The sequence below is a fragment of the Gavialis gangeticus genome, unplaced genomic scaffold, assembly GCF_001723915.1.
Source record: "Gavialis gangeticus isolate Ggan-Ray unplaced genomic scaffold, GavGan_comp1, whole genome shotgun sequence".
Lineage (NCBI taxonomy): Eukaryota > Metazoa > Chordata > Crocodylia > Gavialidae > Gavialis > Gavialis gangeticus.
This window is the reverse complement of record NW_017729029.1, coordinates 44,433,616-44,451,433: the sequence shown is the minus strand read 5'-3', so window position 1 is coordinate 44,451,433 and position 17,818 is coordinate 44,433,616. Positions and strand designations below refer to the sequence as shown.

The 17,818-nt window shown below is 43.1% G+C and overlaps 1 protein-coding gene across 1 annotated transcript in view; it reads left to right on the top strand.

The window, feature by feature from the left end:
* Positions 1-13,135: 13,135 nt before the first annotated feature.
* The window catches only part of ABCB7 (ATP binding cassette subfamily B member 7), a 97,535-nt gene continuing 92,852 nt past the window's right edge, over positions 13,136-17,818 (top strand). Inside the window, exon 1 of the mRNA XM_019521502.1 lies at positions 13,136-13,307. Within this exon, the coding sequence (XP_019377047.1) occupies positions 13,143-13,307 (165 nt within the window). The 5' untranslated portion in view covers positions 13,136-13,142. The remainder of the gene's footprint in view (positions 13,308-17,818) is intronic.

Sequence of the window (17,818 nt, the reverse complement as noted above, 5' to 3'; positions counted from 1 at the left end):
GACTTCAAAATTTTGATTCAGTATTAATTAAGGGATGTATATCAGTAATTCTGTAGGAAGGTGCCAGTTAGGAGAACAGATTAAAAAAAAATAAAGTAAATCCTAGGTACATTTTAATTATCTTGTCAATCTGTTTAACTTAGAAGCAGATCTGCAGTAACACTACAGTTTGCAGAACATAGTAGCACTCGACACAAACTTATGTTGTGGTGGTTTATTTAATGCTTTTAAAAATGCTAATAAATGGAGGCAAAATAGAAATTTCCATGGCCTCAAACCAGGTTACATCTCTGCATTTACAAAGTGCATCTACAAGTATTTGCAGGTACAAAATTGCACCCATGTTTGCCTGCAAAATGGATTTACATCTTTACATTCATATATGCATTTCTATAGATGCAGTCAAAGGCTGCTATTGAAAATATGTCCTAGATGAAAAGTATATAAAGCATGTGCAGCAGACTTCCAGAGACAGGAATACAAAGCATAGGTCTCTGCCAGATCACTACACCTGGAATATAGCATGCTGAGACTGCAAGCTTCCAAAATTTGAAAGGAATGGCAGCCCCAGGGACCTAAGAAAAAAGCTGTCAGATGGGTTGCATCCATGAGTGAATGTGGGCAGCTGGAAATTATCAAAGGACTTGATTACAGGAGACTAAGAGAAAAAGGGAATGTGGATATGGAAATCAACTTCTTACAAGCTTCAGCCTGAGCCCGCATTCCCACTGCTAAGGTTTTGGCATATTCCCAGTATGTTTGTGTAGTGAGGCTTCTGAATCAATTGAATCCGTGCTGCTTCTTGTTATACCTGATGCAACAATTTGAGGAATCTACATACTTCTTAAATCTGCTGTTATTATCATCTTTATGTGCATCTGTAGTTTAAGAGATCTTGTGACAGAGGAAACTGGAAGGCTATAAGAAAGCAGAGGCTGTTCTGTTCAGGTCTTTGACCATTTTCACCAGTTCAAGTTGAGGGGAACATGAAGATTTGAGGGGCACTGTCAGAACACAGACTCCCTCCAAAGGGAAAATGAGTTAGAGCAGGGGTGCTGAACCCCCAGCCTGTGGGACAAATCTGGCCCGCAGAGCTATGGCATCCAGTCCACGATGCTCCCCAGGGATCCAGAAATTTGGTGGCAGGGAAGCAGTAGCAATTAATACTGCCACCCCTTCCTCACTGCCAAATTACCAAGCCCAACACAGCTGGATTGGGCCCTCCCCATGCAGCAGGATCAGTGCCAAGTCCCTCTTCCACCACTACCATTGGCTGAATTGATGGAGGCCTCCCCACCCATGCATTGGATCAGGCCCCTATAGTGGCCACTCTGCACACTGGATTGGGTCTACTAGCCAGATACAGCCTGCAGACCGACAGGGCATTATGCATCTGGTCCACAGGTGCAAATGTTTGGTCACCATTGAGCTAGAGTGAAAAGTAATGCATTCTGTTCATTTGCTTTAATGTACTTTAACTCTTAAATAAATAGGAACCGTGTGTAATGACAACACGTGACAAGTGTTCCCAACCAACCCAGCCCAACCAAGTCTCTGCCATTTAACATGATAACGTTGCTGTACCTTGTCCTTCTCCCTCTGTCTGTTTCCTGAGCTACGAAAGATGGACGCATCATAAATTCAGTTTGCAAAATGATCAGGACAGGAACTAGACAGAGTTTATCTAAGGTTCTAGCACAGCAGAAACTTGATTCCTAATTCAAATCTCTGGGTGCTATCAGAATGCAAATAAATTATAATAATGTCACTTAAATGAGTTAGCTGGTTGCTTTCTTGGCCCAAACTAAGCACCCAATCCTGTTCCTGTTGAAGTCAGTGAGTGGAAAGTTTGTTACTGACTTCAATAGAAGGTGAAGCAGGCCAAAAACCAGCACAAATGGACAATTTAGTACACTTGTCATGTTTTCCTTCAAGGGAGAGTGGTCTGAAGTAGGTTACGAGACCTCTCTTACCGTTATGAATCTGCGTCATGCAACATCGATCTTGTACTGCTGGCACTCCTGGTTTCCTTTCAATTCCATTAGGGGACACATTCTCAGGGACTGCTGTCACATTAGACTGCCATTACTTGTCCCCTGCACTCAGTCCTGCCTCCAGTCACATGACCTTTCATGGCTATAGATTTCTACGGGCAGGGAGAGGTCTGTGGTCAAAGATTCAAAGTAGGATTAGGTCTTATATTTGATATAAATCAGGGGTATTTCTGTTGAAGTTCAAGTGACTGTTAAGTCCATGTAAGTCAGGGGTGAGCAAAATGCGGCCCCTGGGCTGGATGCAGCCCACCAGGCCTTCTATCCGGCCCGTGGAGCCTCTAAAAATTTAGAAAATTAATATTTATCTGCCCCTGGCTGCCTGTCATGCGGCCCTCAATGGCTTGCCAAAACTCGGTAAGCGGCCCTCCATCCAAAATAATTGCCCGCCTCTGAATTGTAAGTAAAAACAGAAAGGGGTCCTGCGTGTACTACAGGAATTTCAGGCTGTTAGACTGTAGTACCTTCAGCATCACACTGTTTCTAAAAGAAATATCTTCATGTATCTCATAAATTCATGTATTTGAATCTCTCTTCTTAAAATTCAGACTAGATAATCAGGTCAGTTGATATCTCCTCCCTGTTTTATATTAATTGCTGAGACTTGTAAATTCCAAACCCTTGTGAATGGTGCAATATCACAGTCACTGCTCTCTGAATTCTTATTGTTAATTAAATGATGAGACTCCTAAATTCCAAGCCAGTAATTGGACTGTATTAGAGTCATAGCCAGGAATTCTTACCAGCAAAGCTGAATTTTACTGCCTGCTTTATGACAAAGGTTAGTACCTCTGTTTCCTTGAGGGTAAGAGACAATATTCAATGAAAGGGGACCAAGGTAGCCAACACAGAAGGGAGGATTCAAGAAGAGAAAGGAAAACAAATCCATTGATGCCACAGGCAAAAAATACAATCATATTAACTCTCTTTCCCAACACTGCATAGCTTCTGAAACAGTTATTTTTTTCTGATTATGTTTCCCCACACAAAAAACAAAAATGCTTTCGGTTTACAATTATTTTCATATTTAGGTTAAGGAAAAAAACAAATGAAAAAAGAAGAAAAGTAAAAGGTCTCCATTTGAGAGTGCTGTGTTTGCATATAATCTTCATGTATGCCATAGTAACCTTGACATCAAAACTGACTGCTCTCTCTTTATAGAGGTAGAGGGGTTTTTGAGCAGTTTTATAGCTGCAGTTTGTGGGAAATAATGGCATTTTCATACTGAAGTGAACCATTCAGATATAGGGGAGCGTGTGGGGGTAAAAGAACATTTTCTGGTGAGAATTAAAACCTAGCATTGATTACAGCCATTAACAGCAATCAGTTCATTAGAAACATTTAGGTCTTTCTTCTCACAGAACAACCAGAGGCAAACCACAGTATTTTATTGAATTTGTTCAACATTTAAAATTGCTCAACAATTTATGAAAATAATTTTCAGATTGTATATTGTTTGCAAGCATTCATTTGGTGTTTGATATTCATTATTCAAACTGTATGATTGGTGAACAGTCACAGCCTATAGTTTCTGGTCCCTGATTGGAAAAGCATATTTTTTCTAGTTAGTCATAAGACCACATACTTATGTAAATGAGTTTTCCTTGAATATTTGTGCGAACAACACCTTTCCTATATAAATGTTTAAAAACAGGGTTTCATAGGTCATGGAAGCTGTTAAAGTGGGTTTACTAGAATTATATGCATAAATGTTTTCAAATCCTATTTTGTAGTCTTTGCCCGGTTCTAGTCTTAAATCTCAAATCATACCAATCTACTGCACCTTAAAGTGTCACCGTATGGCTATGAGCAGCAAATACTGAACAGTAAATTAGTCTACTGCGCAGTTAGCTAGTACGAGTAAATACAGATACTAGATTAACTGTTCAGTAGTTACTGCACGGTAGGGCTCATGTAGATGCTGACCAGGAGCGAATTTGCTCCCGGTCAGCCATACCAACAGAAGGCCCAGTTCTGGGGCTGCTCAGCTCCCAGCTCTCCCTAGGAGACAACCAGTGTGAGGACCAGGTCCCTCTCTGCCATCCCCATCCCAGTGCTGCAGGGCTGCTGGCTCCCCAGAGGAGTGGGAAGCTGAGCAGCACAGGGACAGAAGACCTCTTGCTTCCCCACCCAGGCAGGGACTGGGCAGGAGCTGTCCCACCAGTGAGGGAGCTGGCAGTGATCCCCCAGCCAGAGGTTTGCTGCTAGCTGCCCTACTAGTGAGACAGCTCCCACCCAGCTGGGGGCTTTCTGCCAGCTGCTAATCAAGGCATGGGGCTGTGAAAGTATCCCCTCCCCTGCAGCTGTTTTCTCAGCTCCCTGCCCCCACTGGCTGATCAGGGCAGGGAGCTGGGAAAACAGCTGCAGAGGAGGGGATATTTTCCCAGCCCTGGAGTGCAGGGCTGGGAAACGGGTATCCCCTGCCCCACACAGAGCCTATGCCTGACTCCGGTGCCCCCTGCTGATCTGGGGCTTGCACCCAGGGTAGCCTAAAGCAGCTGTAGTGGGGCAGAACAAGGCACAAGTAGCCCTGCTATGAATTGCTCCCATCAGAAGCAAATTTGCTCCAGACAGGTGCACATGTAGATGCACTCCCAGGAAAAGCTTACTGCACGGTAAGCTTACAATGCATTAATATCACTTGTAGATATGCCCAGCTAGATGTTTTCTGCCACCTTATGTTCCCATTGTACTTTCCCTTTAGAGATACATATTTTGCTTCAGATCTTGCCCTAAACTGTTGTGTGATATTTCTTTGAGCTGGTCAGCAGGTGCTACATTGCATTCCAGATGTATTTGCATATGAGCAGTGGGTAAAGCAAAATACCTTTGTGGGAAAGACAATATATGGCTGGAGATTCATCCATAGATAATAGAACTATACAAAAGTAGCCGTTTCATTGTTAATACAGCCCAAAGGATGAGTAGCACAGTGCCAAATTCTATTCTGTAGCTCCAAGTGGAGTTATAACAACGATGTTTTTCCTTCACTGTTCTTTGCATCCTCCAGAGTATTCCTTGAATGCATTGGAATGAAGTAAAACTAAGATAACTCTTTTATCTGGCTTTAGATATAAAATCTCATCATTTCTAGTCCCTTATCCCTAACTTCAGTGGGCTTTCTGGACTGCTGTCTTGGAGCCAGCTTTTTCCTTTTACCCAAAAAATGCCAGGGATTTCTGTCAATCCCCTGCTAAATGCACAAAGATAAGACTCCTGACCCAAGGGACATTCTGGGAGCCTGACAAGAGAAACTCTGTGCCAGAGCTATTTTCTTGCTGCTCCAAAGACCAAGGCATTCCAATGACTGTCTTAGCCAGTGCCAAGAAAATCCTTCCTCCCCATTCCTTCACTGGGTTTTGGATCAGTGTAGGAATTAATCTTTATTAAGAGCTTTCATCAGGCATTCTAGAGTCACCAGCCCTACTGAATTCCCTGTGACAATTAAAGGAATTTGCCTTCTGGTGCTGCTAATTCATGCAAGAGGCTTCCTGAGTGTTTATTTTTTTCCTGTAGGTCTATGCTTTAAAATCTATTCTTATGCTGGTAGAAAAAATAGAGAGGTCAACTGCATCTTTGAAGATACAGTCATGTTAGTGTGTGTTGCAGTACTGGAGCCCTTATGAATCAGATAGCAAATTTTCTGTCTATAGTAAAGCAAACTGAATTGCCTGAATGTTTTCAGTGTATCCCCATGTGTAAATCTGCAGCTGTATAGGAAAATACTGATTTACACGTTCCATTTCTATTGAAGTGTGGTGTAATCATGTCTTTTAGTTTACCACTGTCGACTGGATTTGCCACTGCCAGCAAATAAAGAGCTAACTGTATTTTTAGATTCAAATACTGTACTGCATTTGAATGCAAATCACCATCCTTCAGTATTAATTTAAATTATCGATAGCTGCTTTTATCTTACTTTTATGAAAAAAAAATCCTCTGTTCAAGAATAACACCAGGAAAGTATAAGTAAACAATCTGTCCCCTCTCTGAGTAAAACTTACAGCATTACTTTATAAGCCCTTTTTACCAACTGCCTAGTAAATGCAGCAGGCTCAAAAAACCTTCGGGAACAGTCATCAAATTGTTCATCAGTGCTCTCCTAGACAGACTGAAACAATCAGCAGCCACATAAACAATACCATGTTGCTGATCACATTCTACATACTATTTATCTGTGAAATCAGTTTTCCCTCATAATTTCTACAAGCAGCATTGAAAAACATAGAGGCCTAAATAAAAAAAAAAAAAGACTAATCTGAGGCATTTCATTTTTTGTGAAGCTGTTTGAGGTACCCTCCTTAAAAGGGTCTGATTTCTTCAGAGGACAAATATTTATCACTCTCTGAAAATCAGCTACATTTAAGGTATCTCAAGTAGGGTATTCAAAATATAGAGGCACTGCAAATCAGTCACTGCTGGTTAACTGGGGAGATAAAAGCAAGGAGGGTCCTTTATACAGGTGTTGAGATTCTCGTTTAGATTATGCAAGGTTTTATAGTACTGTGATATGTTAATATAAATGATTTATGATACACAAGGGGCTAGAGACAAACAAATATGATAACTGTATAATGAATACGGCTGTTTGCCATAGGAAAAGCCATGGCAAAAAACTTACCCATCTTTGTCAACCTAATTATTGTCAAAATCATTAAGGAATATTATCCATGCAATACTCCTGTGATAGAGGGGGATATTATTCCTATTTCAATAGTGATAAACGCAAAAGTAACAATTTTAGTTTAAAAAGTCATGGCATTGAGTATTCTTATTACGTTCAAGTTGTTTGTCATGGGAATTGTGGAAAATGTAAAATATAATTTATTTTACAAAAGTACCTTGTTTAAAACTATGTAGTAAATCAGACCTTGAAGTCTGAAACCAATGAAAATCTCTACTATAACCTATTACATTCCAAATAAATGCAAATAGCAGAGCCAAATTTGTAAAATATAGTGGCAGGCTGGCTCAGGCAGCAAAGATTATGGCTTTTAAAGCAGAGTCCCCTAAAAATTATTTGTAGTCACAATAATCCTACAGGGTTAAAATTGAGATTCAGCTGCACTAATTATAATTCTAGTAACTTTAAGTAGCTTCTCCTTCTGAATTACACCAAATAATTCAGTTCTTAATGGTGAGATTCGAGGATTGGTAAAATTTCACAGATGTATATAAATAATGCTAGCCATCGTGCCCAGTGAAGGATTTATCCTTTCAGCAAATTTCCTAGTGATTTGCCCAAACTAATTCTAACAGCCCCCAGTCAAGGTGGTGGCCCCACAGTTTTCTAATCTCTAACCTATTATATTTCATTGCAAGTTTTTTTTTCTTCTTAACTCACTTCAATTTTTCCATTCTAAGTTCATCCCTTCGTTCCTCATCTTTGCCTCATGTACTTCACTATACAATTCCTTTCCCTCCTTGATTATTATATTCTATATTTCTTACACTTTAATTAAAATGTTTCTATTGTTTCAGTTCGTGTATTCACAGATTTGCTGCTGTAAAGGATAATTGCGACCACTCAGTCTGACCTGCATCACACAAGCCATAGTTGACTCAATCATTTCTGTAGTAAGCCCAAATTTGATGGTTGAAAACTTTCCAAATATGAACAGATGCAATGTTGCTTTATGAATTTCATAAGCGGCTAGTTAATAGTAGTTCACATCCATACGTATTCTGAACACACTGACAAAAGTCTAAAGCTCTGGGGGGTATGAAGCATCTTCAGTAATCTTAATGAGTATTAATGATGAAGCCTACTAATGCCAGTTGTAATGCCTGTTGTCATATTTCTGAAGAGAAGATTCATATATTCTAGGATTGTGAAGGATTTGAGGATTGCAGTTTTGAGTTTGAGTAGAGTATTCTCCGTATTCTTTACCCTCCCATCCTAATTCCTGATTAGTATTCAATTCCCATAACCGTAGAGGCACTTCCAAGTAGCCTGACTTCTGCAATCATTTAAGGTTCCAAAGTTACCACTGGATCTAGAGGATTCAGTCTTTGCCCTAATTTCAATACTAGTTCTACTTGGGAAAATATTTTGTACTGTTAAATCTAGGTAATTTTTTTTTCTTTGAAAAATTCTGTATTTCTGTAGCTGAAAGAATTAAATCTCTCTCATGATAGGCTTATCACCCTATCATAATACTGTTAAACATCTTTGAAAAAGGGGGATTTTGAATCTTGAAAAAATTCAACATATTTTTTCTACCCTTTAATGCTATTTATGAACAAAAATTCCCCATCCACAACTGATAAAACATGTAATATGTCTGACGCCTCTGCTTTCATCCTAAATCACAGCTTTAACCTTTACAGTTTGTGCATTTTCATGATCTTGATATTTTATATGTAAATCTCAGGATTTCACATCCATACACATTTCAGTTCAAGTACTTCTCTACCACTGCACAAATCTCCAGTGAGCGTAGCACTGATGAATTTTTAGAGGTATGGTTTTATTTTACTTAAACTGCTAAGACATTTCATGTATCTGTGTGCAGAACTGTCAAAATGTGAGGGTCTAAATGAGGCCAGAGCTGCCAACCTTAAGAAACAGAAAACATATAGATTTGAGAAAATAATAGTAGAGAGCTTTCATATCCTGTTGAAATGTAGTTTAGCTTTCTCTTCTCTTTATTAAGGGACTGTGATGCTTAAAAAGTGGACCTTATCCTGAAAGAAAATTGGAAAATTCTTCAGGGTTTCTTTACAGGTTTTCTTCTGTGGAAGGAGGGCAAGAACATTTAGTAGATGTCAGTTTGTTTAAATTAAGACGCAGAATTGGAGGGTTGTAAGGTGTACCAGGAAAGACATAACCTTGATCTAAAGTTACCAATTCTCCTCACTGCTGGTACAAGAACTCTTTATATTTAAGCACGGAGACAGACTATTTGTAAATTAAAGGGCTGAACTAATAAAAAGAATTTATAACAAACTCGTTCCCATGCAGGGTCTACACTGTATAAAATCCACACCAGTCACATAGACCAAGCCTCCAAATCGTCCGCCTTGTATTGAAAACTTTTGCCAGGACTTTCCTTTTCCTGACCTGCCAAATGGTCAGCTTTTGCGTTTTCCCGCACGCTTCTCTCTGGAGCATAAGTTGCCATATAAACACTGCTTTAGTTGATTTATGTTAGTAAGTGCATCGAAGGCAGAGAGCCTAGGAGAGACTCTGGGCATATGCTCAGCAGCCCTCTAAGGCAGCTACGTTGTCTTATCTTAGGGAGTTGGCATTTGTGAGAGTGGAAGCGAGTGGCTGGTTTATACTCCAGGGTGTAGCGTGGAGGCTGTATTTATGGATTAAACTCTGTTGGGTTTAATTCATGCTTTTACAATTTGACAAGATGATCTCCATATTGCCCCTCATTCTGTTAGAGAAAAATCGAAGGAGAGGTAGTCACCAAGATGTGGTGAGATTGACCCCTTTTGCAATTCTCAGCCCAGCTAAATCAGCAAATCCATCTTCTTATCTAATTAGCACAGCATGGGCACTGGGAGGCAATGTGACTGAGGGAATGAGGTCTAGATTAGCACTCATGGTGGAGTTTTTCTTCTGATATCCCACTGTGACATAAATGTTCTTCGGGGTTTGGATTGTCTTTGGACTTGCTTGCACTTGACAAGCCTCTACTGGTATAGCAATCTGTTTCTGTAGGCCAGCAAGGCCCCCTGGTGGAGATGCAGCATGTTCTTCTCAACCTTGCCTTCGTGTGCTGACAGAAAGAGCTTATATGGGCCATTATAGCCACACCACCTGCTGGACAATATAAGCCATACCAACAGAAGCACTACGTTGGCAAAGCTGGACCTAGAACAGGGTTTCTGTCAGCATACCTAAATCATCTAGTCTGTGCAATTTTTTATTTTGCGCTCCTAGTCAACATAGTTATGCCAACAAAACTCTGCAGTGCAGACCTCTCTTTGCATGTTTCTGCAGTAACTAACAAAATGACATGGTACACGAATACAAGTTATAACTGCTAGTAAATTAAAAGGTTGAGGTGAGGAACAAGTGGATAGAAGACCAGAATTGGGAAACTGAACTACGAACGTAAGGAAGAGACGAAAAGAAACAGAAAAGGAAAACAGAAAAGGAGATGAGGGCAAAATTGTAAAGATTATGTACGTGAATTCCCTTAAAATAGATTTATATAAATTAAATTAACTTACAGAAAATGTAGAGCTATAGATTTTGCTCATGCCAATACAATGTGAAAATTAAGGTTACATTTTTCCCCTAAAAAACAAAACAGCCTGTACACCCACTGCTGAATTGTCCAGTACAGGAGAATTGCTAGTGCTTTCTCAAGTTTAATATAAAAAAAAGTCCCAAATGAAGTGGGTTCCAGTGTTATTCTCCTATTATACTGATTTGAAAAAAATGTTTTCTGATATTCATCCTTACTTTTGCCATGTTTAATTTCAGCTCATTTCTTCTTGTCATCTCCTCTTGTAATATCAGATTTTTTCCCCTCTTCCTACAGTGTACAGGATAAGCTATTATCATGGTCTCCCCTTAGTTACCTGTAAACCAAGATGTTAATATGTAACCCTTTTAATTGCTTCTCACAGTCATCTCTGAGTGAAAGATATAACTCCATTTTGAGGGTTTCAATCAAAACAGCTACCTGTAATCCATATATTACAGGACCAGGCACTTGCATTGGAATTTTAATGATAGATCAGATTAGATGAGAAAAAATATTAGGAAGTGCTTTGTGGAGAAAAAACTCTATAAAGACAGGAATGATTCAATACAATTTTTCCATCTCTAACTTCAATGGCTCTCCAAAATTACGTTGCAGATCCCGCCAGACTTAGTGCTTGACTGAGCTTCAAGTAACCTCTTATTCTTCTCTTGTTCAGATTACGTAGGGCTGTAATAATACCATTATTTCACTGGGGTTTTATGTGTCTTGAACAATCCATGTTTGGCAAGTGATTTTTGGTCACCACTTGAAAGACTCCAGAGCGGCGCAAACCAGCATAGCACAGCGGTTTTGTTTTAGTCAGTTGCCAGAAGACCTATAAGTTTCCACTAGGTGGCAGGGTTCGGACCTAAGTGCTGCCAAAAACAGTTATAGTGAAGACTGATTAGTGACAGAAACGTCACCTATATTGTTTGAAATGAATCCTGGTTGAAGTAAAGTTAAATGTCATGGTTCAGCTTAGTAAAACCTGCCTCATTAAAATCAGTTTTAAGCCAGGCCTCTCTCTGTCTTTTGTATGCTGTCAGGCTGTCTCCCTAACTGAGCTCACCACTCTCCTTCAAGGCAGCAGCAGCCGCAGTCAAGGTCTGGTAGCTTTGAAGAGATCTTCGGGTGATTAAAAATGCCACAGTTACAGCTTCATCGTGGCTCTGCCTGACAATCAGCTGAGAGGACATGCACCATGGTAATCCACAGCCTAGTTCCTACTTTCAAACTACTGTTTAATTGGGGACCATATTTTTACCATGTGGAGCTGATGTCGGAGGAACAATAGTTGAGCTGATCACACTGTCACTTGCCCAAGGAGTTCTCCAAGGCCTCTTGAATGCAGAGTTATTTCTGTGCAGAAAGAACTGCCCCTTTATTGGGATGCAGCCCACATTTCTCAGTGCATATTCTGGACTTTCATAGCCAGGCCTCTTGACTCAAGATGGAGCCCCTTTTTTTTATTCAAGCAAAGGGGAGAACATAAGAATTGCCAGTTACTGGATCAGACCATAGGTCCGTCTTGCCCAGTCTCTTTTGTCACACAGGGGCAGAGAGTGGATGCTGAGAGGGACAATGGACTGGGTATGACCAGGGTTTTTTTCCCCACTGTTCTTCTCTCTTGCAACCTCCAGCTTTTAAGGTCAAGGAAGTTCTAGTTCAGCAGCTGCTTCCTTAACTCCCACACTCAACACCCGCTTTCCTCCAAGAGTGTATCCAACCCTTTTGGAATCAGCTTCCAGCACCCCTGGTGGCGACAAGTTCCCCACTTCAATGACACACCGTGTGAAAAATAACTTCCTTCTGCTAGGTTTAAACTTACTACTGACCAGTTTCAACTTGTAACTCCAAATCTTATATGGTGAGATCAAGCCAATAATAAATTCCTACTGAGTTTCTTTTCACCAGTTAGTGTTTTGTAAACTCTGGTCCTGTCCCCCCGAGCATCTCTTCCAAGCTGAACAGGCCTCGCCTCTTTAGTTTCTCATGTTTATGCCCCTCTGTTAGGGATGCCGCCTCCGTTTGAATCTATTCCACGAGGTTTCATCACATGACGTCATGACGTTCGTGGCTTGACATCGGGAAGGCAAATGCACGTGACTATTACATTTTAAAAACCCTTTAAACAACTGCATAAATCAGATTCAACATGCATTCCCCCCTCGCCCCCATCCCTCTTATGTTTGTCCCTCAGTCAGGCGCTGTTGTTCCCTTTTGGCTTCATCATCTTTTTATTTTCAAGTGCCCTGGCATTTATCTCCCAGTGGCTCTCAGCAGCCTCCTGGAGATTTCTCTCCAATTCCTGGAGACTCGGGGAGGGTGGCCCACTCTACCCTCCACGCCGCCAATCCTTCCCGTTGCCCTTTTCTATCCTTTCTGACGTGCGGGGGGAGGGGGGGCGGACCGGACCTGGGCAGCTTCCTCCAGGGGTGGAGGCACCCTGGGTTTAAGAAGGGGCACAACGACCCTTCCCGTGGTGCGAACAAATTCCCTTCTGAATAATCCCGGACATTGCAATGGCCCTTTTGAGTGCGGCGGAGCCCCGCCAGCCTCCCGCACCTCTGCCCTGGGCGGGACCAGCTAAGGTGGAGCCCCTGACAACACAGGTCAAGCTGGGCTCGTGTAGCCCAGGCGAGGGCTGGACACTCCTGCAGCTGCTGCTCGGCAGGAAAACGGGGCCTGCGGCCTCCCACAAGCCCGCCCAAACGACGAAGGCTGGAGACGCCCTCTGATCGCGCCACTCCCGGCTCTCCATTGTCAGGCCTGCCTTGCTACGAGAGGCAGAAGTGGGCGTGGACTGCCTCAGGCCCCGCCCCCGCGCTGGCCCCGCTTCCGGCCCGCGCCACCGTCCCACAAGCCCCCGCGGCCCGCAGCCAAGATGGCGCTGCTGAGGGCTGCGCCGAGCCTGGCGGCGGTGGCCCTGCGCCGGCGGCGGCTGCTGACTGCTTCTGTGCTATGGCCGGCGGCGGGGATGGCTGCTGGCGTCCACTGCTGGGTAGACGGCGGGCGGCGGCGGGGCCGGGCGCCTCCACGGACCGATCAGGTGCGCGGGCGACGGTTTCGGGCGCTGACACGGGGGGTGGGCGCCTTGTTCCGGGCAGTGGGTCTCCACCTCTTTTGTATCGGGGCCCATTTGTGGGCATTCCCCCCCCCCCCGGGCACCCCCTCTGCAAGAGGTTCCCACGTTTTTCTCCTTGAAAGGAGAACCCGTTTTGAAAGTTTTGTTCTGTTCTTGTGACCCACTTTTGGGTTGGTTGGGAAACACTGGGTTAGGGGACAGGCAGAAGGGCGGCACAGGGAGGGACTGGGTGGGCCCAAGGCGAGGTGGGGAGGGATTGGGGGGCACAAGGCGGGGCGGTAGTATGGGGAGCAGAAGGTCAGGCAGGCCTATCGGATACGCATAGGGAAACATGGCGCACAAACCTCTAGTTTCCTCTGATGTTAGAAGGGGACATGTGGCCTGCAGAGGTCTTGGGACAGCAAAAGCAGGGAGAGGAGCAAGGGGCAGAGGTTAGTAATAAGTGCTCCGAGGTGGGGCAACGAGCACAGCCCATCGGCCCCGAATGAGTCTGCAGAGCCGGCGGTTGCTACCCACAGATGGCCCAGAGATGAGTGGGTGAAGGGCGGGAAGGTGGCTCCAGAGTCACCAGAGGTCCGGGTGAGATAAGGAGCAGAAAGCTGAACTGCAGGTAGGTCAGGGGAAGAAGATTTGGAGTGATCCTCAGGGAGGGTGCAAGGCTACGTTATGACATGCCTGCTGAAAAGGTTGGCCCCTGCTGAAATGCATGATGCTGCTTTTCTTTTGAGGTGTTCTGGGGAAGTGTTGGGCCGATGCCTTTCCGATGAGCGTGGGACTCAGTAACCTCCGAGGTTGGGTTTTTCTTCATAAGTCTTGTATAGATGACAAAAAATGGGTCGTATTTGAAGGGTGTTAACCAGTACATTTTAACTGACAGGGGTTTGAAAACCAATGTAGGCCAAGGAGAACAATACATTTCAAAATGTAATGAGTTGGGGGTCAAAGCTAGGGATGTATATTTTGAAATGCAAATAATAGTTTTCACTCTGGCTAGGAAGCCTATGCCTCAGGGTAGGAAGTATCTGCTGCTACCATCCCCAACCTCATCCACTGTAGTCTAAGACAATATAATTTTGCCTATTTTTTGTTGTATTTTGTTAAAGCGGTCAAGTTTGGTATGTAAAATTGCCTGGGCATGTTGAACAGTAGAAAATATTTCTTGATTATTTAAAGAATTTTGCTGACATTTATATCATCATGTTTGACTAGGTGTAGAATGCCTTTAGTGTTTTTTCACTAAAAACGGTGAAATGTATTGAACAAGATGTTTACCAGAGTGTTTATTACATATCATTTTCAGTTTTCATTTCTTTTACTCTTTGCCTTTTCTTGACATTTTTTATTCCTTATAGTGATTAATGGTGTATTTTTCCATGGACTGTTGTAATGCAGTTGAGATTAGTACTATAATTCCAAAAACAATGGTCATGATTTTAAGATACTATTATTAAAGTAAATGATCATAAAGGTTGATGTAAATTTGGCTGAAAAACTGTTTATAATCTAGTTCTCTGACATTAAGACTTCCAATTTTTTCACTGCAGTGTAGGAGATTTAAATTCACTAGCAACTGCAGTAACTATAGAAATAAGTGCTTTTGCAATTCTTTCTGCTAAAAGGATACAAAACGTGTAAGCGACTTGACAGCAGAACTGTACTGGGACTCGCAGGGCGGTGGGGAGAAAGGCTGTGATTGCATAAGGAAATTAGCTAATGCAATTCCAGTCAGATGATAGTTTTGGTCATTATGAAATGCAGTTTGGATTCAGTGTAGAAATTGGACCATGGTTTTTAACTGAATTAAGGAGCAAATTTGCTCAATGCCAGTTGAAAGCAAAAAATGGAATTTCCACCTGATACAAAAATTACGTTGGTATTTGTTTCCATCCTGAATTGAATAAGAAGTCAAAATATCAAAAATAATTTTTGAATGAAGAGTTCTGAGTCTTCATTGAGTTAATCTCCTTCACTTGATTACTACTCTCAAGATTTGTATGGCTGTGTCAGAAAGGAAATTGCATCAAGGGAGCTCCACTTAAAGAAGTGTCAAGTTGGCTGAGTGCTTTAAGGTACCAGATTCAGGGCTTAGCTGCCTTTGTGGGTGGGTGTTCTGGTCTCTGTATGGAGGCATGGGTTCAAATCCCACTTCTAACACAGATATTTTCACAGTGACAGAAAGAGATCTTGGAGTCACTATTGATTCCAAAATGAACATGGGCCGCCAATGTGAGGATGCAGTCAGCAAAGCTGACTGCACCTTGTCATGCATCCACATATGCAACATGAGCAGGTCCAAGGAGGTGATCCTCCCCTTCTATGCGACACTGGTCAGGCCACAGTTAGAGTACTGTGTCCAGTTCTGGGTGCTGCACTTCAGGAGGGATGTGGACAGCATTGAGAGGGTCCAGAGGAGGAACACTAGCATGATCAGGGGACAGCAGGGAGAGGCTAGGGGACCTGAACCTGTTCAGCCTTCACAAGAGAAGGCTGAGAGGGGATCTAATGGCTGTCTATAAACTTACCAGGGAGGACCAGAGGGGATTGGGTGAGACCCTGTTTCCCCAAGCACCTCCTGGAGTAACAAGGAATAACATCCAGAAGCTGTTTGAGTGTAAGTTCAGGCTAGACATCAGGAAGCACTACTTCACAGTCAGGGTGGCCAGGATCTGGAACCAGCTTCCAAGGGAAGTGGTGCTGGCTCCTATCTTAGGGGTCTTTAAAATGAGGCTTGATAACTACCTAGCTGCAGTCATTTGAGCTTAAACTTAGTAGGGGTCATAAGAGCCCTGTATTCATTCCTGCCCAGGGCAGGGGGGCGAACTAGATGATCTGCTCATGTCCCCTGTATCCCTACTTCTGTGAAATTATGAAACTATGAAGTCCAGCCACCAAATTAGGTTGATGAGGAGCAGAAAGTACTTGGAAGTACAGCTCCTATGAGGTACTGCACCTCTGTATACAAGTTCATGTTTGGTTCAGTTCAGCAAACCAAAATATTTCAGTTCAGGCTCAGCCTACACAAAACAATATTTTTAGTTTTCCAACAGGAAACTGATTTTTTTGCTGGGAAAAATCCCAGTAATGAGGAACATATTCCACCCCCCCCAGCCCTCCCTCAAAATTATGTAAGTGGCAAGATCTGATTTTAACTAAAGTTCTTAATGTGTATTTGTAGCAGTAGGTCTTTAAATATAGATGTGATATATTATATATTTATCTATGTTGGCATATTATTTTAAAATATGGATCAGTATAGCATGTTTATTCTAGTAAGTATGATATACTGTGATTTGAAATTTACATCTTTTGAAGAACGATTAGATTAAGCCTGAACCAAGTATCTGAAATCTATCTTTTGCCCAGTTAAGTCTGTGTGAATCTTTCCTGCACTGTCAGGTGATGTATCATGTGTAAACCAGGTCTCTTCTGGCTGTTCTTTTTTTTTTATTTCTCCTATTAAGTACAGCAAGGTTTACCCCCCTCTAAGTAAGTGTTTGGAGGGAATCTTTCAATTGGACCCTTTGTGTTACTCCAGCTACTCAGTGGCATATCTGCCGTGGCAGAAGCTCCTAATTCTTAACACACATGCTAAATATATTTACCATCTTTTCTGAATAACACTAGAGACACAGGGTAGTTAAATTCTGATATATTTTGAGCCTTGTTATAAATTAATTAAATGTAAAACTTACTATTTTTCTAAGCAATTTGGATATCTTTAGAGGTGCGCTGATATATTGGTCCCGTATCAGATCGGCACCAATATAAGGAAAATTGACTGTATTGGCAATGGCTTTCTTTGGCTAATGTGGCCAGTAATGTGATAAATGCCATGTGCGTGCGCACAGCCACAGCGCACCATGTAGGCAACTAAGAGTACAGCCTGGTGGTGTGGAGAGCAGCTGGATCCATCTGGTAAGTCTATTGTGAGGGAAGGGGGGGGGCGTGCAATTGAGGCCCCAGCGGAGAGGGAGGGAGTGGGGGGGTACAGGGGGCCCGCTGCTGCACACACCCTGGGAGGGCATGGGGCCATGTGCCCCTGGATCTGTGCGCCGGGCGAGGGCAGGCTGCCGCTGTGGGCTGGGGCAGGGGGTGGCGCTCAGCTATTCCTGGCAAGGGGATGGGTTGGGTTGGGTTGAGCTCCGGGTGGGTGGCCATAACCCCCCTCCCAGTGCCGTCACTGCCTGCCCCGAGCTCAACCCCGGCCCAGTCTCCCACTGAGAAGAGCTTGGTGGCCCCTTGGCCCCAGCCTACAACAGCAGCCTGCCCTTGCCCTGCACACAGATCTGGGGGTACCCACTCCTTCCATGTCCTCTTGGGGTGCGTGCAGCAGCGGGAGCCACTCCCTCCCCTGCAACACCCAAATAAGCACTTACAGCTTCATCCCGTGCCCTACCCTGGCTGTGTAGTGCTTGCCCCAGCCCCACTCCCTACCTCAACACTGGCGTCTCAATCTGCCCCCCCCCCCCCCCCCC